The 23,711-nt window shown below is 42.9% G+C and overlaps 1 protein-coding gene across 1 annotated transcript in view; it reads left to right on the top strand.

Moving 5' to 3' along the window:
- The window catches only part of igsf9bb (immunoglobulin superfamily, member 9Bb), a gene marked incomplete at its 3' end in the record, with an annotated part of 156,490 nt that extends 133,095 nt beyond the window's left edge, over positions 1 to 23,395 (top strand). Inside the window, exons 8-14 of the mRNA XM_038297836.1 lie at positions 3,957 to 4,099; positions 6,462 to 6,602; positions 6,680 to 6,796; positions 6,978 to 7,128; positions 11,232 to 11,355; positions 18,083 to 18,258; positions 23,169 to 23,395. Of these exons, the coding sequence (XP_038153764.1) occupies positions 3,957 to 4,099; positions 6,462 to 6,602; positions 6,680 to 6,796; positions 6,978 to 7,128; positions 11,232 to 11,355; positions 18,083 to 18,258; positions 23,169 to 23,395 (1,079 nt within the window). The remainder of the gene's footprint in view (positions 1 to 3,956; positions 4,100 to 6,461; positions 6,603 to 6,679; positions 6,797 to 6,977; positions 7,129 to 11,231; positions 11,356 to 18,082; positions 18,259 to 23,168) is intronic.
- Between the last annotated feature and the right edge of the window lie 316 nt (positions 23,396 to 23,711).

The following is a 23,711-nucleotide window of genomic DNA, read 5'->3' as shown; positions in this document are numbered from 1 at the left end:
GTAGAGAGAAAACTCTGTAAGGGTTACTCTCATTACTTTCAACCCTTAATGAGTGAAATTAGAAAATAAGCTTTTTATGTTTTGCAAGCAAACATAAACACTCAGCTTTGTCCAAACGTATGCAGAGACTTTAAGTGGAGCTCTGGGTTTGATTAGTTTAGACCCGGTTTAAGCTGTGAAGCATCAGCCTCTTCAATGAGTAACTTTAGCTTTTAAACGATCAGGTGAAAATAAGTTGAACAGTAAATATTGCTGCTAAAAGTCCTTTCCTAACATTTGCATTACCTGCTATAACTATTGGAAAGAAATATTGAATGTGTTATTGTTTAATAGTTTTATTTATTTCCATTACTTTGTTTCATCTTATACTCTGAAATACCAGATTTGACTCATAACTCTCTGATAACAGATGTTTTAAGCCAACAATTAGGCTACGTCCATGCTGCAGCCTGAAGTGACCCAAATCCAATTTTTTTTTCCAATAATCGACCTCAATCTTTTAATGACAGTCTGAACAACACAGATCTTATTTGTTCCATTTTGACCCAGGCCACTTGGCTCAGTGGTCCTGAATTCGATACCAATCTGATGTTTTCAAATGCGACCTGTGTCTGAACGCCCAGGTCGCATTCATTTGACCTGAACATCATTAATATTCAGCAAAGGTCCCTATTCCGAGTCTAGCTACACTAAAGCAGCAAGAAAAACAACAACCATGTTGGATGAACAGTCTTTATTTTCAACCATCTTGAAAAGATTGTGTTGTTATTGCATTGGCTGAGGTTGGGAAAGAAATGAAAGATTGCAAGATGCACTCCACGTTTACTTCCCTAAATACAGAGCACGCTCACTTGTGATGTCATTGCGTCCTCTACCGCGCATATAGTACACTTATCCAGGTCAAACAACTTGGAAGTTGCCTCTGATCTAGCAAACCAAAAAAACTCTTGTTAGCAATGCAGCAATAAACCACACTGAATCTCAAGGAACGCTATGGACAGCGGAAACAGGCAAGAGGAGGAGAGTTTATTGTCGGAGATCGTCATGAAATATTGTCCATTTTTTATTTAGAGGAGGAAAGCGGGGACGAAGATGTTGTGGAAGAGGACGCCAGGGCGGCAGAAGCTTGGTTTGGTGTAGAAGGCTTCCAGCCGTACATGTTTGAGCCCTTGCCTCGCAACGCTGCCAGTTCTGTTAGCTCTACGCCTGCCGAAGACACAGACTCAATGGGAAAGGAAAGGAAAACGAACGGTTGTTACCATAAAATCAAAAGTAGTGTAGCTTAATATTGCTAACTGACTGGGCAAAAAGAGGCTAACCTGTTAGCTACTGAGCACAGCTAGCCACAGAGCAACACCTACACTGGCTTCTGGCACCTCTAAGTCTGAACTTGAAGCTAGCAAATTAAAGTGAGAACGCTACGGCCCACTGGGCTCCACAAAACGTCCCTCCGGCTCTAGTGATGAGGAAAGTGAAAATTCCTCCTCTAGAGATCTGTTACGTAACAACCATCCTCCCTCTGCTCACTTCTAGTAAGGCTGAACTAAACCGCACCCAACAGCTCATCCCCATATTAAGCCCTGTCACTACCCGATCCGTCCCAGAAGCACGATCCGTACCATCAGCTCATCTGCGCAACCAGATATACATCCAGGTTGCCCTCCATTTAACTTTTTAAAAAAGACCTAAATTATGTTTTTCATTCCTTAAAATCAGATAGCGTACTAAACTCTAACATGTTAAAGGTTAATAATGTATTTCCTGAGAAAGTAAATGCCTGATCTGTGCCTGAAATGGGATCCTACGCTACTTCCATGAGCTAACTTTTTTTGCTTGGGATTTAAACATAAATCTAGGCTTTTTGAGTTTTATTTGTTCCTTTCATGTTCACATTATGGTGCATAGTGTTTAACCTAAATAAAGAACAAACTGTAATGCAGATAAACATGGTTTAATCCCATTTTGCCTGATGATGTCAGAGAATCAGTTTGATGGGGAAAATGTAAAAAGCATCAAAATTGTCTCCGAAAATTCATAATTTTTCAAAAGGTTTAAGGATAGAAATAATAACTACATTATTTATGGCGACCTGGGTGAATATCTGCTTGAATATGTGCAAATCCCATCCCGTGCATGAAGCTGGTGCTGAACTGGACAGTTCCTTCAGTGACAGACAGCTGCACCTTAAATGCACCAGGGAGCCTTATCACAGATCCTTCCTCCCAGCAGCTGGAAGACTCTAGAACCACCACTGTTCCCAACAACCTCAATCAGTTCTTCCATTAATGCGGAGTTTGCTCAGTTTCTACCTTAGTTTTTAAATAACCTGCTGCTGTAATTAAGCACATCTCTGATGTTGCTGCTATTTTCAAATAATTTTCAAAAAAAACATGCACCGACGCATCTGTGTATGCTTGGAGCCCATAGAGCCAAACACGTGTCGTTTCTAGAAAGTCATGTGACCGATCCTGGAGTTGTTTCTAACTGACTCACTAAAATATGTTTGAAAACAACTCGGTCAACATGATGCATCTGCTGAAAAAATGTCTCATCTTTTGCAGTTTGTCATCAAATAATTCAGACTTTTTGAGCCTAAAAGGAATAGAAATGTTTCAGCCGTTGTGTTTTTATTTTAATTTTAGCGTTGTCTAATCCTTTTCCTCTCAGTTATCACTCAACTTATCGGAGTTAAAGTTCATTTCAAATTGACTTCCTGTTTTGAAGTTGAGTTTATTTAAAGTTTTTACTGAACTTATTGTTTTAGAATGATGATTTAAGTCCACAAGCATTCTCATTCACGTTCCCCTAAATTTTCACATTATGAAAAAAGTTTACATTATTTATTGGCAGCACCTAAAAATATAAAAGATATTTTCAGTTTAAACATAGATATGAAATAATACAATATAACCTACAATAACTTCAATGATGTTATTGTTCTAGGTCATCAGATTCAGTTTCTTTCTGTCCAATCAGCTGCCTGCAGTGTCTTTAAATGTCCAGCAGGTGTTGCTATTCTATGAGACAGTATCAACGCAGGATCAATAAAGTTTGGCAATGTGTCGAAACGCTTCAAGATGCCTCATTAACCCATCACTACACATGAGAGAAGGAAGACAACCAGAGTCAATTACAGCAAAAGAACACAGAGAGTATCACTATGGGGGCTCAGAGTACCATACCAGGCAAAACACTCAGGCAACGAGGAGCTGGCAGCCTGCTTCCTTTTAAGCTCCAGGATGATTAGGTGATGAGTAACAGGTGCGCAGACAGAACCCACGGGCGCACCCCTCCAAGTTCGGCCTCTAGTCGCCATCTACTGGATGAAGGTGAAAGCAGCAGGCAAATGAGAAAAAACCAACAAGGAAAAACCAATCCAGTTCCCAGCAGAAATAAATCAATTTAAAATTGTTTTTATGGTAATTTTGATGTTTTCTAACTTTTTTCAAGTTTCAGATGTTATAATTTCTCCGATTTCAGATAGAGTTTGAGCGTTCATATAGCGTTGGCTTTCCTCTGCAGTGTGGAGTGAAGATTTTTATTGCTCTGCTGAACGTTAGTAACAACATTTTTCATTGGTCAAGAGCAAGAACATTTGGATTCAGCGTGGAGTGAAGAGAAATAAAAAAAGAAAATATTTACAAAAAAATTGAAAAGAAACAGCAAAGTTTTTTTTCCTCATGTGTTTTACATAGGATGTGTCATACTTTAAGATATTCTGCTTTGCGTTTGGTGTTTCACATGAGATGGGAGTTTAAATCACCTCTAAGGTGAGTAAAATCACCTTAGAGGTAAACAGGGAAGCTGTTTAGAGACCAAATGGACTAAAGGTAAATAAATCAGTCCTTGTAGGCTGAGCCAAGGATGAGAAGCCTTAGTTTATATCCGATCCTTTAATCAGACACTGGGTTCCCCACACTTTTACCAGCTGCCTTTTCCCTTTCTTTAATCCCAAGATCCTGCCCGTGTGGTAGACATGCCATCCGTCATTTACGCCGCCATTGGCCTCCCAGGCTTCATCCGCTGCCCAGTAGATGCCAACCCCCCTGTAACGCTGGTGAAGTGGAAAAAAGACGGCCTCCCTCTACGGATAGACAAGGTGAGACACGTTTGAGCTCATTCATTCAAACCCATCACTGTTCTCCTCCTCCTTTTAGGGAATTCTGTTTTTTACACTGCACAGAATCTCCATCTTACCAATTCTGGAGTCATATATATATATGAAACATTTGCACTTAAGATTGTGATAAACATTCTCAAAAAAAAAAGGTCTTATTAAAGTGTGATTGTCTTAGTTTTACTTACAGTAGCAGCCATTCAAAATGGCCCTTACCAGTCAAATGCCAGCTGAATGGCAGCCTTCTCCCCTCCAACTTCCAGCCACTGGCCTTTTTTTTTACTCTGACTCCTCCCTTTCACTGAAGTTCAGGGTCTAACCAGGAGATGGCGTTTCTCTTTAGACCTTAAAGGGGAACGCATTTTTTTTTTCTACATTGGCCCCTTGATTCCATCATGTTCTACTCACCCGTATTAGTTTTGTGTCATTTGGAGCCGTTCTGAAGATATTCCGTTAGGTTATATCCAAGTAACGTCTTCCTATGGGCAACGAGTTGAAGGCACAAACTAAACTGTTCATCATTTATTCTTTATGGTACGCCAGCATTCAGAACATGGAGGCCAATCACTGTCCCCCAGACATCCGCGGTTATATTTTTAATATTTATACATTTTTTTAAACAAAGCGGCGCGTGTATGATGTCATCCGCGCACCGGCTACCGTTCATTCATCCTGTCCGCTGAACTGCTGCTAGTTTTCCTCACATGCCTGGAAGATGTCTAGTGCTGCTACCTCAGATGATCTCGCTCTCCAAATGGAATTGAACGATTCAGATTAGCTAGCCGAATATATAAGATATAGAGTGTAGCCTAGAGTCCTGCACGGGTCGAGTTTTACCAACCCGCACCCGCCCGAATCCGTTAGGATAACTACCGAACCCGACCCGTCACCCGCGGATATCTTCAATTCAAATCCGAACCCGACCCGACCCGACCCGACCCGTTGATATTTAACCCGCAACCCGACCCGTTAACACATAAAGTAATAGGCTATAGTACGCTGCGCTGCAGAACAGCGCCATTAACACTGCAGCAGACGTGTATGCACTGACTGTGGCCTTTTTGGAGGGAAGCCCACACTGCCAGCAGGGCTTTTAGCTACAACAAGGGTGACCCCAGTGCCTGATTAATAGAACATTTCTGATGTCCATAACAACACACACGCATAAAAACAAAATCACCAACTACCTGCCCACACTAAAAAAATATCCGCCAGACCCGTTTATTTTTATTTATGTATTTTTCACCCGCAAAAGAGCATTTTAGCGGGCGACACAACTCCAGTCCGGCGCGCTGATAACGTCATACACACGCTGCTTTGTTTGGACAGTGATTAACCTACATGTTATGAATGCTGGCGTACCATAAAGACTAAATGATGAACAGTTTAGTTTGTGCCTTCAACTCGTTGCCCATCGGAAGACGTTACTTGGATATAACCTAACGGAATAACTTCGGAACGGCTCCAAATGACACAAAACTAATATGGGTGAGTAGAACATGATGAAATAATGTAAAATCAAGGGCCCAATGTAAAAAAAAAAAAAAAACGGTGTTCCCCTTTCATGTCCACAAATCATGACAGAAAGAGTATTTTGGTGCAAAGATTGATGTTTAAAAAGGAATTGTAAGGGACCAGAAAAGGGCCCATAAAGGAAAGTAGGGACATTTTGAATGTCTACTACTGTAATTGGTTGGATTTTCTCAAAAGAAAATAAAAGATCAAACAATATCAATCCCAAACCAAGGACAAACAGATTTTTTCGTTAAATGTAAGATCGTAGGAATCGAATAGATTGGACATTTTTCTGCAGCATAGCATGTTTTGCATAAATTAACATTTCATGGTTTTTATTTTAATCCTTTGCACAGTCTGAACTGCAGAAATTGATCTACAATTAAAAAAAAATAAGTTTATTTCCCCTTAATTGAAGCAGATCAATGAGACAATCTGACAATGGTGAGGTTTTTTTTACCCACCATGTGAAAATTGGTCAAAAAGTCATGATTGATTGACATTTGATGGAAAGGTAATTTTCGGATTGTTGAAAAGACATTGAAAAATGGATTTGCAACATCTTAGCTATTATTGGACAAAAGCGGGGAAAAAATCAGACTGAACAAACAGCCCAATTTTCAACAACTATTTCTGGACTAAACCAAGAGCCTAGTGTTTGCCTTTAGTGTTTGTTTTAAATGTGAACCATTTTCTATTGGTAAATTGTCTTAAACCTGCTGAAATCGTGGGAAACAACACTTGCTTCCAGAAAAATAGTTCTTAGTTATCTTAGTATTTGTGCAGTGAAGCGTTAGGCATCCACCTGCTGAGTTCTCCTTTCTCTCAGTATCCCGGTTGGAGCCAGATGGATGATGGGAGCATCCGTATTGCAGAGGTGACAGAGGACTCTCTTGGCACCTATACCTGCATGCCTTACAATGACCTGGGTTCCATGGGATGGTCTCCTCCTGCTCCCCTGGTGCTAAAGGTAACTACGTTTAAATGCCATCCTCCCCGGACGCCCAGGCTGGTACTGACTCGTTTTGGCTGTTTGACCATGGCCAGGACCCTCCAAAATTCTCTGTGGTTCCTGGAGGGGAGTACAGGCAGGAGGCTGGTCGGGAACTGGTCATCCCCTGTGAGGCAGAGGGAGACCCCTTTCCAAATATCACATGGAGGAAGGTACCGACTCGCATCTTACAACGCCCTCTCATCACTTCATATTAATAATTTTTACACCATTTCATTAATTTCAGCCTTGTTGGTTGTAGCACTGTAAAAGCCTTTGGATGACACTCTCTTGTTGCTTGTGCCAATTGTTCATTCGGTCTCCTTCTCTCCTCGGGGGCGGGGCCAACCACAGGTAGGGAAGCCCAGTAAAAGCAAGCACAATGTTCTGCCTCGGGGCAACTTACAGCTGAAGTCGCTCACAAAGGATGACCATGGGGAGTGGGAGTGTGTCGCCACCAACGTTGCCACAAGCATCACTGCCAGCACGCATGTCCAAGTCATAGGTACCTTCACACATTACACTCATAAATAACAGAGGAATCAGCAGCTGTTTTCTGATTGTTTTTGGGGGGATTTGTTTCTGTCTGTTGCTCGGTAATGCTCAGCCCTCTGTACAGTAGCGGCCATTCAAAATGGACCTTCCCAGTCAGAAGCCATCAGAATGGCAGCCCACTTCCCTCCAACTCCCAGCCACTGGAGTGACCCCCTCTTCCATTTTTTTTACTCTGACTCCACCCTTTCAATGAATTCCAGGGTCTGACCAAGAGATGGCACTTGTCTTTAGATCCTAATGTCCACCACCTTTGACAGAAAGAATATTTTAATACAAAGATTGATGTGGAAAAAGCAATTGATGGGGACTAACCAAGGACCAGCCAATGAGAAGTCCAGGACTAGCCAAGGGCCAATAAAAACCAGCCAAGGGCCAGGAAAGAACCAGCCAAGGGCCAATAAAGAACCAGCCAAGGGCCAGGAAAGAAAAAGCCAAGGACCAGGAAAGATGCAGCCAAGGGCCATGAAAGAACCATCCAAGGGCCAGGAAAGGACCAGCCAAGGGCCAGGAAAGAAGCAGCCAAGGGCCAGGAAAGAACTATCCAAGGGCCAGGAAAGAACCATCCAAGGGCCAGGAAAGAAGCAGCCAAGGGCCAGGAAAGAAGCAGCCAAGGGCCAGGAAAGAAGCAGCCAAGGGCCAATAAAGAACCATCCAAGGGCCAGGAAACAACCAGCCAAGGGCCAGGAAAGGACCAGCCAAGGGCCAGGAAAGAACCGACCAAGGGCCAGGAAACAACCAGCCAAGGGCCAGGAAAGGACCAGCCAAGGTACAGGAAAGAAGCATCCAAGGGCCAGGAAACAACCAGCCAAGGGCCAGGAAAGAACCAGCCAAGGTACAGGAAAGAAGCATCCAAGGGCCAGGAAAGAAGCAGCCAAGGGCCAGGAAAGGACCAGCCAAGGTACAGGAAAGAAGCATCCAAGGGCCAGGAAACAACCAGCCAAGGGCCAGGAAAGGACCAGCCAAGGTACAGGAAAGAAGCATCCAAGGGCCAGGAAAGAAGCAGCCAAGGGCCAGGAAAGAACCAGCCACTTTTGAATGGCCACTTCTGTACTTGTTCTGGGCGGTAGAATCACGTTTTTCAGCCAACCTGCTGTGGTTTTCCTGTAGAGTTTGGGATGATCTTCCTCTTGATCTTCCTCTAACAACTTTCTGCCAACATTAAGTTGCCAGTCGGGGGGCTTCACTCAGGACCCACAGAGCTTTATTTAGTTGTTCCCAACCTGTTGACATGTTAACCCCTTTGGCCATTTATTCTTACCCCCGCAGTCAGACGTATTGATGATTATCCAAAGCTGGAATGTACAATAACTGATTATAAAATAAAAACTATATTACTTATTCTTTTATTTGAGCATTTAGTTCTTAGGCATTTTATTCTTTCCATCTCAAATAAAAGAAAACATGAATATGTTGCCTGGAAGGTAGTAATATCCTATTATCAACCTGCATTTATAAAACTGGAGCTCCACTCCCTTATAATCACATTTGAACTTGAATAGGAAACAAAATGCAGAACAACATTTATAATCAGGCTTACTTAATTAGTTTTATTTTGTTTGTATAAAGAAACCTGAGCTGCTTTGATGAGCTCTGATAGCTTAGTGTGAAAACCAGCTGATCCCAGGCTGTTCTCTAATCCAGTCGGTTCCTCTGCTTGGTTTGCATGTTTGTCACAGCTAAAAATGAACTCAGACATATAAGATAAAAAAAAACGTTTTGGTTAATAAAAGCTTATTTATTTTTTCTGTTGGATCCTCAGAAAGCAAAACAGATCCCAGCTCAATTTTTTTTTTACTACCTAAGAAATAAAATATTTTCATGTAGTCCTTGTGGATCCACTGTTTTAGTGTAGAGATGAACTCATGGTTGACTGGGTTGCTGTGAGGTGGTCAGATGTGTTAGCTGTAAAAAATAACAAATCATCAACCCTCCACCACCGTGCTTTATGAGCTGTTTGCTTTTCCTCTCACTTGGCTCTTTGCAGTTGGAAATAGTTTGATGTCTTCAAAGCCTTTCAAAAAAAAAAAAAAAACACCCTCCCCTTAAAGCTGTATAATCTGAGCTTGAGCTCAGAAGAACAAGACGCTCCTCAGAGTGCAGAGGGGCGTCTTGTTCTTCTGAGAAGATTAGCGTATTGCTTTCGTTTTGTCCCGTTAGAATAATGGAGTAAAACACTGACCTGATAATTGTTTCCAAATCAATGGCAGCAACAGTCATTTTCTAACTGCTTGAAGGATGTCAAATCATGGATGGCCTCAAACCTTCTGAATCTGAATGAAAGTAAGACAGAAATTATAATGTTTGGTTTTAGTCCAGCAGTTTTTCCCCCTGGCTTCTTGGGCCCTCTTACACCTAACATTCGATCATCAGTAAAAAATCTTGGTGTAATATTTGATGACAGGTTGAAATTTGATCACCAGGTTAACTCGGTCGTAAAAAATTGCTTTTACCAGTTAAGAATTTTATCAAAAGTGAAAGGGTACCCGCCACAAAAAGATCTGGAGACTGTAATCCATGCTTTTATTAATACAAGATTGGATACTGCAACTCTTTATATGCTGGCTTGGACCGCTCAATTTTACACCGTCTGCAGTTGGTACAAAATGCAGCTGCCTGTCTCCTTACTGGCACACGTAAACGTGACCACATATCACCTGTTCTAGCCTCATTGCACTGGCTCCAGGTTGTTTAGGATAGTTTTTAAAATTTGTTTTTAAAGCTCTTAATGGTCTAGCCCCCCAGTATTTGACTGAGCCTCTCCAAATTCATGCCCCGGCCAGAACACTGAGATCCTCTAATCAGCTGCTACTGACGATGCCTAAAACCAGACTTAAAACTAAAGGTGATCGTTCCTTTATGGCACCAAGGCTCTGGAATATCTTGCCTTGGCATATTAGATCAGCAGGCTCCTTTGAGGTTTTTAAGGCCCCGTCCACACGAAGTCAAAACGAACACGAAACGCTGATATTTTCCAAAACGTTTGCCGTAAAGACGGAGACGTAAAATAAATGTGAGCGTCCACACGAACGCATGAAAACGCTGCAAAATGTATGCCAGGCCTGTAAGTGGCGCTGTGGTACCAAAGCAAAAATAAGCGACGAAATGTTGGGCATGCGCACTAACATTTATACATGGTTGCCCTGCGGGTCCATTTTCGTGGTTAAGTCAAATTCAGGTGCTGAACTATGTGGTCGATATTGCTCTGTTCTTCCTGGAGATATTCCAGAAGAAGAAGATTCTGTTGTAAGCCCGACAGCAGGGTGAGTAGCATTAGCAGCAACGGCGCCATTGTTGTTGTGATACTGTGTCGCGCATGCGTGTTTAGAGGCGACGCTATGAAGCATGCGTGTAAAAAAAAAAATGCGGTTAGAGCGTAAAGATGGAAACACGAAAACGGCGTTTCGAAATCTTCCCACTCTGAAGGCTGAATAAAAAAAAGATCGTTTACAGACCCCCGAAACGCCGGCTTCGTGTGGATGAGAGGCTGGTTTGGTGAAAAATTTGTGCGTTTAGGCCAGGGTTCGGCTTCGTGTGGACGGGGCCTAAATCCTCTTTAAAATCACATTTCTTCTCCCTGGCATTTAATCATGTCTAAGTAGACATTTGGCAAAATTTTATTTTATTTAAAATGTTATTTTATTCTAAAATGTATTTTAATTGAAACATTTACACTATTCTATTTTTATGTGTTTATGTATTTTAGCCTTCAGTTTTTATCTTATGTTCCTTAACTGTGATTCCTGTACAGCACTTTGGTCAACCCCGGTTGTTTTAAATGTGCTTTATAAAGTTAGAGTTGAGTTGAATAGTTCCTCCTTTCAGGTCCTTGATGAAACGTTTCCATCATGTTAAAACACACCTGCCCAACTTTTCATACTTTGACTTTGATGTTTATGGACTTTCAGGCAGATTTTATTTGACTTTTTCAGGATTTCAACCTCTCTGTTATACAGGGTGAATTAGTTTGGCAGATAAACTGAGTAACTTTACCGCAGCGGGGGGGGGGCTGGGTGACTAATATGCCCTTTGAAGTTCTGCTCCCTGTCTCTGCAGGCACAAGCCCCCACGCCCCCACCAGCATCCGAGTGGCAGCCTCCTCCACCTGGGCCAACGTGTCCTGGGAGGCGAGCTATGACGGAGGCTTCCAGCAGACATTCTCAGTCTGGTATGGCCATGTGTGAGTCCTCCCAGCATGCTTTGCTTCCTGCTTCTCTTCTTTCATCAAGTCTTCATTTTGTTGCTGGATATGTCTTTTCTAGGGTTACGTTCAGAGCAGTTGTAAACCGCAGACATGGGAATGTACACGGAAATCCAGTTTCAGTGAGTTTTTAAAACCAAAAAAGAAAAGATCATTGCAACCTAACTGAACATGACCCGACTCTGTCCTGCTGCTGCCGCTGCGCTGTTCTGCTTCACCGTTTACAGGCCTCGGTTATCCGGGATCTAACGGTTCTGCAAACGGAGCTTTTCCTGAGTATTAGCAAGGAAAGGAGAATAGAGAAGGGTTCTGACTGTAGGCCAGTGGCTTCTCCTGAATCTTCCTTTATTTACAGCTTACTGACACAAAAACACCACCAAACTATTCCTATTATGGATCCTCAACATTCCTTTGGCAAATACATGTTCCTGGTAGACGGAGCAGAGATGGTGACACTGAGTGAAAGGAATCATCTGTTGGTCGTTTCAAAACTAGTTATGAACAAAACCAATGCTGCCAACTTAGCGCTTTTGACGCTTAATTTGGCGCCTTTTCAGAGCCCCTAGCGCCTTTATAAAAAAGAAATTACTAGCACCAAATCTATAAACGTTTTTCCAATGTAAATGGAGACTTTGGCGACTTAAAAGGACCGAACTCTGTTGTCCTGTGTGAGATGATCATACAGTAGCAGGCATTAAAAATGGCCTTTCCCAGTAAAAAGCCAGCCAAATCCCCTCCTACTTCCAGCCACTGGCCTTCTCCTAAATTGTTTTACTCTGACTCCAAAATAAAATAAATTTTAAGTGACACATTTGTCTCACATAAAATATCTGCATTTTCAAGCTACAGTCTCGTTCTCTCCCCTTCTGCCCCTCCACTCTCTGTGTGTCTTTGAACTGATGCTACTTTCTTCTTCCTGGTTTTTGTTTTTATTTATTTTTTTATTTGCTGCTTAGCAAACATCTAATGGTGTTTTTTACCACTTGCTATGTAGTGTGGAACTAAATGGTGTTTTTCTTTCATTTCCTTGTAAAACTCAATAAATCTCTAAAACTCTTCAAATCCAAACAATTCTTCCTCCCTGCTATCTCATCTCTCTGCGCTGCACAGCCAAAAAATGCAGACAAAATATTTCAGGGATTCAGAATCTCCTGCAGCCGGATGACATGAGGGATGCAAATTAGACGATGATGTCATCTAGTGCCTTTTAGGCCAATAGCCTCTGTTCTTGCTGAGGAGTTGACGGCACTGACCAAAACACCATGCTTGGTTGTCAGGGCAACGGCTCGCTCACTCATTAGAGTCCAAATGCAGGGCGGGATGTTCTGTGCAAGTTTACCTTTATGATTATGAATATACTTAATAATTGTAAGTGAAAATTATATTGCTAATGTTTTATTCTTATCAAAGAAACATAGTAATGAAAAAAATGCGTCAAATGGCCTCAAATTAACAGTTATTAGCTTTTGATGATTCTAAATCATAATTTATTAATTAAGACGTAATAACTTATTAAAATTGCTTGGGAAGTGGGCATGACGCAGAGTTATCTTAACCAGTACGTTTTAATAAGCTATATTAATAACCTTTTAATAACTTTGGAGTCTAATCATCCGTCATTAACCATAAAAGTGAAGATGTCTCCGTGTTTCGGCTGTTAACTCAAAAACTCTCAAAGACAAATCAAAATAACAGCAGAAAACCAACATGTATCTGGATAAAATGTATCAAACCAATAATATACTGAAAAGTAAATATATGTTTAATAACGGTTCTGCTTGTCCACATTAAAAACTACAAGAATAAACAACAGAAGAAGACAAATCATTTCACAACCTAGATTCAATTAATGAATTAGTAGAAAATCAACATTAATTTCACTGCAAATGATTTGGTTCCTAAGATATAAAATGTTATATTTGTTAAGTAAAATGTTCTTGCTGCATGGACAGAGAGTTTTGCTTAGTTTGAGTAGCTTTTCCCTGGGATTTACTTTTATTTCTTGATTCCAGACACAACCCCTTGTTTTGTTGTGTACCAGCAGTGTTAATGTAACAGCACTTAATTGGACCCAAAATGGAGGTATAAATATCACTCCGTAGTCAGTATTAAGGAAAATAATAGAAAAATTATGATAAAACACAGTTTTCTTGGTCTTTAAAGATGAAAAAGATGGATTTCAATGAGCTCACCTCACAAAAATATGTCTTCTTCTTCTAATAAAATCCGGCAGCTCATATATGCTACGTGCTATTCCTGCAGGCTTCAGATAAAATGTAATAAGCTTCCTGTCCTGACAGTTAGTTCAAGGAATGTTTTTCTTTCAGCCAATCGTAGCAGCGAATCATAACCTTTTGTGAGCTGATAAATCAAACTTTTTCCAAATCATCTCAGAAGGAAATCAAAGATATCTTTCCCATCTATAAATGCACAAAGTGCTTCTCTTTGCTCCTTTATTAAACCAGAAATTATCAATATTTTAGCTAAAAACGAGTCAATAGGCGAATCGACAGGTGAGTCCTCAAGCGTAGCCATGTTTGTGACGCCCCAGCAGGGCCCCTCTGACTGTCGTCATTTCTATATGTCCCGCCCCAAAAATCCCTGCTGGAATGTCATTGGTCCGACTCGCTGGTTGTTACGAGACGGACCTATTAGCGGGAGTATTTCAAGAGTTATTTGTTGTGAGACTGAAAACTCAGATCCCGCGACAATCCAGCTTACAGCTCAAGGTTATGTTTTCTATGATAGAATTATAAGAATTTCAGGCTCTTTATCAACCTGAATGTCCTTCAAAACTACGCTGTAGAAAACTGAGGACTCATTGCTGTTCTCTAAGCACTTTAACTACCAATCCTGTAACAGTATGTAGAACTATCAGTTAATAAGACGTGGTGGTAAATTACACATAATTATTACTTCATTTGTAACAAAAGAAATGTATTTAAAGTGATAAATCCAGTCCAGACTCAGTACTGTAAAAATCATCTGAATCCTAATTTAATTCTGATCCATGCAACCTTTCATGTTTTATTAATAAAGTGAAGTAAGCAGGGAGCAGAAGGAATAGGCAAACAGGCAGGCAGTGGCTTTAATTAAAGATATTCATAATGACAGCAGGCTTGTGTCTCTGCAGGCCTGCTGTCATTTATGAGTCCCTTAAAACTTAAGGCTCTAGTTTCTGCGTACGACTTCAAAGCTGCAGAGCAAAAGATAAACAGTAACATGTGAAACTATTCATACCCAATAAACCTTTTTACATTGTTCATGTTTTCTCTCCTACCGGGTTCAAATCCGACCTGTGGTTCTTTGCCGCATGTCTCTGCCCCTCTCTCATACCCACCTTCCTATCAGCCTACTGTCCAATAAATGAACCACTAGTGTCGTAAAAAACAACAAATTCTGACCATCAAACCTCACATTATATGGAAATATATGAAAATGCTCACAGCTATTAACAACTATGCGTCTCCCTGAGTTGAAGATGAATTTATGACTAATTTATCTAAGCAGCATTTAGTTAATAATCTACTACATCCCCCTTTTTTTTTTTTCGACAGACCATTGGCCTCTGAAAATATGCATCGCAATTTTAAATGCAAAACTCAGGAAGATAAAAATGAACTTTGCATAAAATTTGCAGAAATCCGTGCAAACCTTTGACCTGCCATGAGAAACTTTTTCAATCCACAGTTACAATCTAAAAGCACCAATGAATTAAGATGTGTGTTAGTGAAAAGTTAACTTTAGCTAACGTGGCTTTGGACAGGCTGGCTTTTTGAAAAATGTGTCCTCAGACTGAACATCCTCTGCGTTTGAGGGAGGTGTCATTTCCCTCCACCTCACACTGAGCTACTACTTTGCTTTTCACCATTTACAGAAAATCCCAGTGAAATGCTGTGAAATTTCATTTTTAATGCTACAAAAAGTTAGAAATGTCAAGAGGTTTGCACTGTTATAAATACACTACAAACATTGAATTACTCTCAGTAACACAATGATAACATTTTAACTAAGACAGTTTGCATTTGCTTAGCAGCTGTGGTCATAGGAGCACACTGACATTGGTATTTTTCAGCTATAGATGAATGTATAAAGGAACGTTTTCAGTTTGTGCCGTTAATAGTCATTGCATGCTTGGAATGGTCTGCTTTATTTGGGCGATGAAGGTCATTCAGTGTAAGTGTACGGCATGGCTAAATGGCAGCGCTGAACGCAGCATGACTCCAATGCCATGTTATGAACAATCAAGAAAAACGTGTTTCAAAGTGTGTCTGTTTTACCTGTTTGATGATTATAAGTTATGTAGCAGAAGCAAAGAATCTCATAATTGGTTAGCTAAAGCTGAGCCTCGCAGTCTGCTGGGACAAACTGCGGCCACTCTGTGCTTCTTATCACTAGATCAGGGGTCGGCAAACAAAACTGTCTGAAGTGTCATATTGGACCAAAAGAAAAAAAAACACATCTGTCTGGAGTTGCACAAAGTAAAAGTCTTCTATAAACCTCATATGGAAACATTGTAAGTGTATTAGGCCACTATAAAAATGGACTACGTGGGTTTAAATATGTAATAAACATTCACGATTAAATGTTTATCCTGGAGAAAATGTCACACCATGTGACTCTGATGTATGATATTTGGTTCTTTAAGGTCATAGGGAAGTCATATTTTAATTTTCATTTGATTTTCTGTCTTAAAATCTGCGTTTTTTCTTCGGCCAGTTAGTTCTACGTCAGCCTGAACACCTAAATTCGGCCAATCATATATCAACGATCATCTGTCAATCAAATTTTTTGGGTCATGGCAGCTTGATTCATATGTCGCTGCTAATATACCCAATGGTTAAAATCAGAATCCTTTCCTTTCCCATTGCGTTCCGTCCCAGTGTTCACGGGGATGGACGTCTGTGTCTTTGGCAGGCGTAGAGCTAACAGAACTGGCAGCGTTGCGAGGCAAGGGCTCAAACATGGACGGCTGGAAGCCTTCTACACCAAACCAAGCTTCTGCCGCCCTGGCGTCCTCTTCCACAACATCTTCGTCCCCGCTTTCCTCCTCTAAATAAAAAATGGATGACGGAGGAGACTCATCCACGACCTCCGACACTAAACTCTCCTCCTCTTGCATGTTTCCTCTGTCCATAGCGTTCCTTGACAGCGTCGTTTCTAAGTCACCAATTTAGTGCTACTTGGTCCCAATGGAATTTCCCATTGGGAACCTGCTAGCACTAAGTTGCTAACTGGTTAGCAAGATGCTTCAGACAAACCACCCACAACCAAACTAGCTTGTGAACCTTCCGTCACAACAATCCCGCCCCCTTGATAATCGACCAATCACATGACTTTATTCACTTATGTGAAGTCGGGCACCACTAGGGAGGATTCAGAAATGCAACGGTGGGAACAGCCACTACCCTACGACTTTAAGTTTAAATTCCACTACAATATTAGTGTATTATGTTTTTTTGCATTGATGAAATGACAGAAACACAATAAGGAAATCAGATTTTTTATTTTTATTTTCATTTTGAGGATTGGGGGAAAAAATGGAAGAAAGTTCCCATCCCTGCATCAGAGTGCTACATGTTTGGTCCATGAACGGTTTTCTATGCTTCAACCAAACTAGCAGCAGTAGTGGAGTTTGGAGATGCAATCTACTTCTTAAATCTATCTTTGCTCTCCTCTAATTTATCCAGAAGTCGGACTTTTTCTCTCCCAGCTTGGTGGTGGGCTGCATATTTAGCCTTCCCTGGAAAGGCCTTTCCTAATGACTCTTTTTATTATTTGACAACTTCTCACTGCGAGGGCAAACATGCAGGCAATCCTTCCTCAATGGTAATGAAAGCGAATTATTTGCTCCATTCTTCTTTGAATCATCTGTTCTCATCAGCTATCTTCCTTTTTTTCTCTCTGGGATCCATGGCCTGAGACACACCCACCGCTTTGTTTAAATGAAATGTTTAAAGTTGTTTAAATGTATTTATTATACACATTTATACAGCTTTGGAAAACATAAAGAAAGTTTATTTGAACTCCTGCACACCATATTAAAACAGACAAAAAAATCCATGTCTTTTCATTTGCATACATTTTTTAAAAAGCTCCAGGGAGCTACAAGGGGGCGTTAAGAAGTCGCATGCAGGTCTGGAGCCGCTGGTTGCCGACTTCTGTTCTAGACTTTATTAGCTACAATTGGTAGTCGTCCCAAAGGACTTTGGGGCTTTTTGTTTAATTATTTTTTAAATTAAATTAACTTAAACCTGCTCATGCTGCAGTAAGAAACTAGAATCACACCCGACAAAACGTTTTTCCAAGTTGGACGATAGATCTGCTTCTTCCTGTGATGATAATAACACTACAAATGGCAGCCATATTGGAGTCTGCGTTCAGGTGTGAGGATCTTCTGATTAATGATCACAGAGCTGTAGGGGTAGAAAGCACCAGCAGGGTGACGTGTATCCAGATCCACTCCACCTGACCACATAATAGGCGTGGCCGTACCCAGGACATTTTTCTAGCCCTTTCTTAACTTTCTTCACTGTTTTCTGCCACAGCTTCAATGTAAACATTGAGGTAGTGTTGAGGAGTTTCTGAAGGTATTTTTTTCAAAGTTTAGGAACAAATAGATAAAAGCCAAGGCAGTTGTGTTGTTCTAGTGTCCATCTCCGCTTTCTTGTTTGTCCACTCATATCTCTCCTTGACTTCTGTTCAGGCTGAAGAGGGAGCGTTTAGGTCCACATGACTGGGTCTCCATTCCCGTACCTGGAGGCCAGAACTGGATGGTGGTGTCGGGCTTGGAGCCAGACACAACTTACCAGTTCAGTGTCCTGGCTCAGAATAAGCTAGGCACAGGCCCCTTCAGCGAAGTCGTCACTGTGAACACTCTAGGTGAGTACAACCTCCAGGAATTGAATAGTAAGCCTGAGTCTGGCAATGAGACAGAGCAGGTTTCTAATTGGAACACTGTGGGTCAGAGCGAGAGCAGAACTAACACGTTTAAATGTTTTACTATATGTTTTACTATATATTACTATATATATTTTCCTATCAAATAAATGCTTTATTTTCTCACCTTGTCTCACTTCCTGTGTGACTGATGACTTCCCTGTGACTGACAAAGATAAACTGTGTGTCTCACAGCTTAAAGACCTGCAGTGATGATGATGGCAGTTGGGAAAACTGTTCTGAGTCTTCAGGAAGAGCTTCTCAATAAACGTAATTTTAGAAAAAAAAAAAAAAGGAAAGAGTATGTAAGAGCTGTTTAGATCAGAGCTGTTATAGTGTGAAGTTAGGGGTCAAGCTCCGCCCCCTGGTTTGTTTTGGGCGGGCAAAGTTCCGCTGTTGCTGTGTGTTGCAGTGTGAGTGACTGCTCCCCCCCGTTATTAAAAGTAGATGAGAAACGTTTTGTTTGTGCTCCCAAATATTTGACAAAACATACAGTCTCCAATAGATTTTATCGTTTGAGTTTACAGTGTTTAAAATGTTGCTTTAAAAAAATAGTAGTTACTTCTCCTAAAAAGCAACTGAGTTACTGTAGTAACTTAGTTACCGAACAATAAAAGTAACTCGTTAGTAAGCAATGTAGCTATGCAGTTATTTTTTATGATCAAATGTTGACGAATTGTGATTGATGGGGCTAAGAAATGGTGCAATCCAGGCACGCCCCATAGACGGTTCAGGGACAGTCTAGGCAGGCCCCAGAGACGGCCCAGGAACAATCCAGGGACAATCCAGGGATGCCCCATAGACGGTTCAGGGACAGTCTAGGCAGGCCCCAGAGACGGCCCAGGAACAATCCAGGGACAATCCAGGCATGCCCCATAGACGGCCCAGGGACGATTCAGAGACAGTCTAGGCACGCCCCATAGACGGCCCAGGAACAATCCAGGGACAATCCAAGCATGCCCCACAGACGACCCAGGAACAATCCAGGGACAATACAAGTACGCCCCATAGACGGCCCAGGGACGGTCCAGGGACAATCCAGGCATGCCCCACAGACGGCCCAGGAACAATCCAGGGACAATCCAAGCACGCCCCATAGACGGCCCGGGGACGGTCCAGGGACAATCCAGGAACAATCCAGGCATGCCCCATAGACGGCCCAGGGACGGTCCAGGGACAATCCAGGCACGCCCCATAGACGGCCCAGGGACGGTATAGGAACAAACCAGGCACGCCCCATAGACGGCCCAGGGATGGTCCAGGAACAATCCAGGCACGCCCCATAGACGGCCCTCGGAAGGTCTAGGCAGGCCCCAGAGATGGCCCAGGGACGGTCCAGGAACAATCCAGGCACGCCCCATAGACGGCCCAGGGACGGTCCAGGGACAATCCAGGCACGCCCCATAGACAGCCCAGGGACGGTATAGGAACAAACCAGGCACGCCCCATAGACGGCCCAGGGATGGTCCAGGAACAATCCAGGCACGCCCCATAGACGGCCCTCGGACAGTCTAGGCAGGCCCCAGAGATGGCCCAGGGACGGTCCAGGAACAATCCAGGCACTCCCCATAGACGGCCCAGGGACGGTCCAGGAACAATCCAGGGACAATCCAGGCACGCCCCATAGACGGCCCAGGGATGGTCCAGGAACAAACCAGGCACGGCCCATAGACGGCCCAGGGACGGTCCAGGGACAATCCAGGCACGCCCCATAGACGGTCCAGGGACGGTCTAGGCAGGCCCCAGAGACGGCCCAGGAACATTCCAGGGACAATCCAGGCACGCCCCATAGACGGCCCAGGGACGGTCCAGGAACAAACCAGGCACGCCCCATAGACGGCCCAGGGATGGTCCAGGAACAATCCAGGCACGCCCCATAGACGGCCCAGGGACGGTCCAGGAACAATCCAGGCACGCCCCATAGACGGTCCAGGGACAATCCAGGCACGCCCCATAGACGGCCCAGGGACGGTCCAGGGACAATCCAGGCACGCCCCATAGATGGCCCAGGGATGGTCCAGGAACAAACCAGGCACGCCCCATAAACGGCCCAGGGACGGTCCAGGGACAATCCAGGCACGCCCCATAGACGGTCCAGGGACGGTCCAGGGACAATCCAGGCACGCCCCATAGACGGTCCAGGGACGGTCTAGGCAGGCCCCAGAGACGGCCCAGGAACAATCCAGGGACAATCCAGGCACGCCCCAGGGACGGTCCAGGGACAGTCTAGGCAGGCTGCGGAGACGGCCCAGGAACAATCCAGGGACAATCCAGGCACGCCCCATAGACGGCCCAGGGACGGTCCAGGGACAATCCAGGCACGCCCCATAGACGGCCCAGGGACGGTATAGGCAGGCCCCAGAGACGGCCCAGGGAGGATCCAGGAACAATCAAGGCATGCCCCACAGACGGCCCAGGAACAATCCAGGCACGCCCCATAGAAAGCCCAGGGACATTCCAGGCACAAAATAAACCATAGACTGCCTCTTATTCTTTCTGTGATTATCAGACCAGTTTAGAAAGTCACCATGGTGTCTTTACGGGTTTAGTTTGGTTCTTTCAAGCATGGAGGCGAGAAACATTAAAGTGTAAATGAAGCTGTCACTGATAATCATGCAACGATAGGAGAAATGCTGATAATGGAGAGCACTATCAACGATGCATCACTTAGAGTGAGCCAAGGAGGGTAAACAAAGAGGTCAAAGTATTCTGCTGCAGGGCTCCTCCTGCTCTCTGAAAACACCAGATGTCTCCATTTCTTAATTCTAAGTTAAAGTATTCCAAACACCAACCATATGTAGGAAATATGCTGGAAATAGGGTCTGCAGAATACAGTGTCATATATTTCTAATATCACATAATTCAATTCAATTCAGTTTATTTCAATTCAGCATCAATTCACAGCACATCATATCAGGTCACTTCCCAGTTCACCAGATCATCCAGTCAGATTGATTCAAAGGAAAACCAGCTGATTGCATCGACTTATTGACTCTTCAGCAATCCCTCACACTAAGCATGCTTGTTTCAGTTCTTCACTCTTTAAGTAACACTAAACAAACCTTATAACAAACTGATAAATAACTTTGGCAGACAGGAAACCAGCATTAATGACACAAGAAACTGTATGTATACAACTGGTTTAACAGGAGAGTTTTAGGTATGAAGCCTGATGGTGGATTCTAACAAACAATGGTGTTGAAAGTTTGAGATTCTGTATGTTTTTATTTTATTGTCCCTGAATCATCCCTCGGTGGGAATGGTACTGTTAGATTTAAATAGAGTTTAAAGCTGCTGGGAAATTGTCAGTCAAACCAGGGCTTTACTTTCTCAAACCCCCTCTGGGCTTTGCTCTTACCCATCATGTCAGGTTTGGGGGGACAGACATGTTTTAGTAGGTCTGCAGCTGGTCCATCTTTGCTGCATGCTTACCACGCTTTTCAGACCTTTGGAATGAAACACTAGATTTTAATCTGAGCCGATCTAAGCTAGTCCAGATTCCTTGAACCGGTAAATTGAAACTTTACTGCAACATAAAACAACAACTTCAATCTTACCTTGTGGACCATATTGTCATGATGGGTCTCTGTGATTAAACCCACATGCAGTAAATTGTTTGCACTGATTCTGGTACAGGTCCGGGACTGGATTCACAGAGTTCACTGCAGAGAAGGATTGTTTGGTTAGCCAGGTAGCTAAGATGTCTTGACAGAGTTTGATACTGAGTTTTACCTGATGAGGTTCAGACTGATCGGTGGAGAGAGGGAACCAGTTGGGTCCAGAGACTGAGGGTTCAGCAGAGAGCTTAGCAGCGGCAGAGCTTAGCTTCAGGCTAGCGAGATTCAGACCTTGAGTTGTTCTCCAAGTTCTCTCCTGAGAACTAGCTGGGAGATTCAGACTGAGGATCTTCAGGTTTGGCTTCTCGGAGCAGGCAGGCAGGTTTCAAAACATGAGCTCCTCCAGAGCTCCGGACTTCGATCAGGTTTCCTATGAGGCAGAGAAGACAGAGGCAGGTTAGAATCAGAGTTACTCTCCAGAGCAGACAGAGATTCTATGTGCAGACTGAGGCTCAGGTTCTGCTAACCAAAACTGGTCAACACTCCGACGCTGAAGGGAAGTCAAGCCGCTGCTTATGTAGCTGGTCTCCTGATGAGATGAATCAGCCTCAGGTGTGCAGGTGGCTTCAGCTCAGTAGACCCAGGGCGCTCTCTGCTGGAGAAAGGTGGCAGATCTCCAGATCCCAACACATATACTCTACCATCACACCCTGCAGCCCGAAGTGACCCAAAGTAGTTTTTTTTTTTGCCAATATGCGACCTGCATCTGATCTTTCATGACAGTCTGAACAAAGATCAAATCTTTTCCAATGCAACCCAGGCCACTTGGCTCTGTTCTCCTGATTCAGATATGTATCTGATCTTTTCGAATGCGACCTGTGTTTGAACAGCCAGGTCTCATTTGACCTGCACCTCATTAATACTCAACAAAGGTCAAATTTCTGCTTCCTGCTATGCAGGAAAAGTGACAATGGCGGACGATAATGTGGAGAACAGTCTTTATTGTCAACCCTCTTGAAATGATTGAGTTGTTAATGCACTGGCCGCTAAATGCGCTCGGAAAAGAATCACAACAAAACAGAATCAGATTTCACACAAAAAAAAAATCGGAATTGAGCATTAAGGCCTGCAATGTGAAAGCAGCCATAAATAACAGCTAACTATGCATCTTTAGTGCTGTGTGTGTTACGAAATGTCCAGAATGTTTTAAAAAAGAAGATCAACTAGAGAAAATTTAGATTTTTTTTTAAAAGAACTTATATTTTCCATATTTCTAACCCTGATATGCTCTTTCAGTATTTCCTACAAGTACCCCCGAACCACTGGTGCTGCTTACCCCACCACGGTGCCTCACAGCCAATCGCACGCAGCAGGGCATCCTGCTCACCTGGATCCCACCTGCCAATCACACAGCACCTATCCAGCATTACGTAATGGAGTTCCGTCTGGGGGAGCGATGGGAGACCCTGGACGACAGCATTCCTGCGGGGGAGTTGGAGCTGCTTGCCCGAGACCTTATCCAGGTAAAACACAGTCATTTCGTTAGAACTGCTAGATCCAAAGCCTTACCCATATGCTTATGCAGTGACACCATTGTGTTCTGAGCCTGAACAGTTTTGTATTTTTATGATACAAGTCTGTACTCCTCTGAAGGGGGCAGGCCGTCTCTATTGCAGATACTAAACTGTGAAATCACTCAAACTTCTCTTAAGCATTATATGACTTAAGTTTTAGATGACAATGCTTCACTCTGGTTGCAAGGTTTTTCAGAAAAATGTCCACAATCTGCTGCCTTACGTATTATCATTGCCTTTTGTGCTTTTTTCCCCTATCAATTTC

This window comes from Cyprinodon tularosa, unplaced genomic scaffold (genome assembly GCF_016077235.1).
Source record: "Cyprinodon tularosa strain WSP-4 unplaced genomic scaffold, ASM1607723v1 ctg399, whole genome shotgun sequence".
Classification (NCBI taxonomy): domain Eukaryota; kingdom Metazoa; phylum Chordata; class Actinopteri; order Cyprinodontiformes; family Cyprinodontidae; genus Cyprinodon; species Cyprinodon tularosa.
The sequence above is the reverse complement of the archived record's forward strand: the minus strand, read 5'-3'. Positions and strand labels throughout refer to the sequence as shown.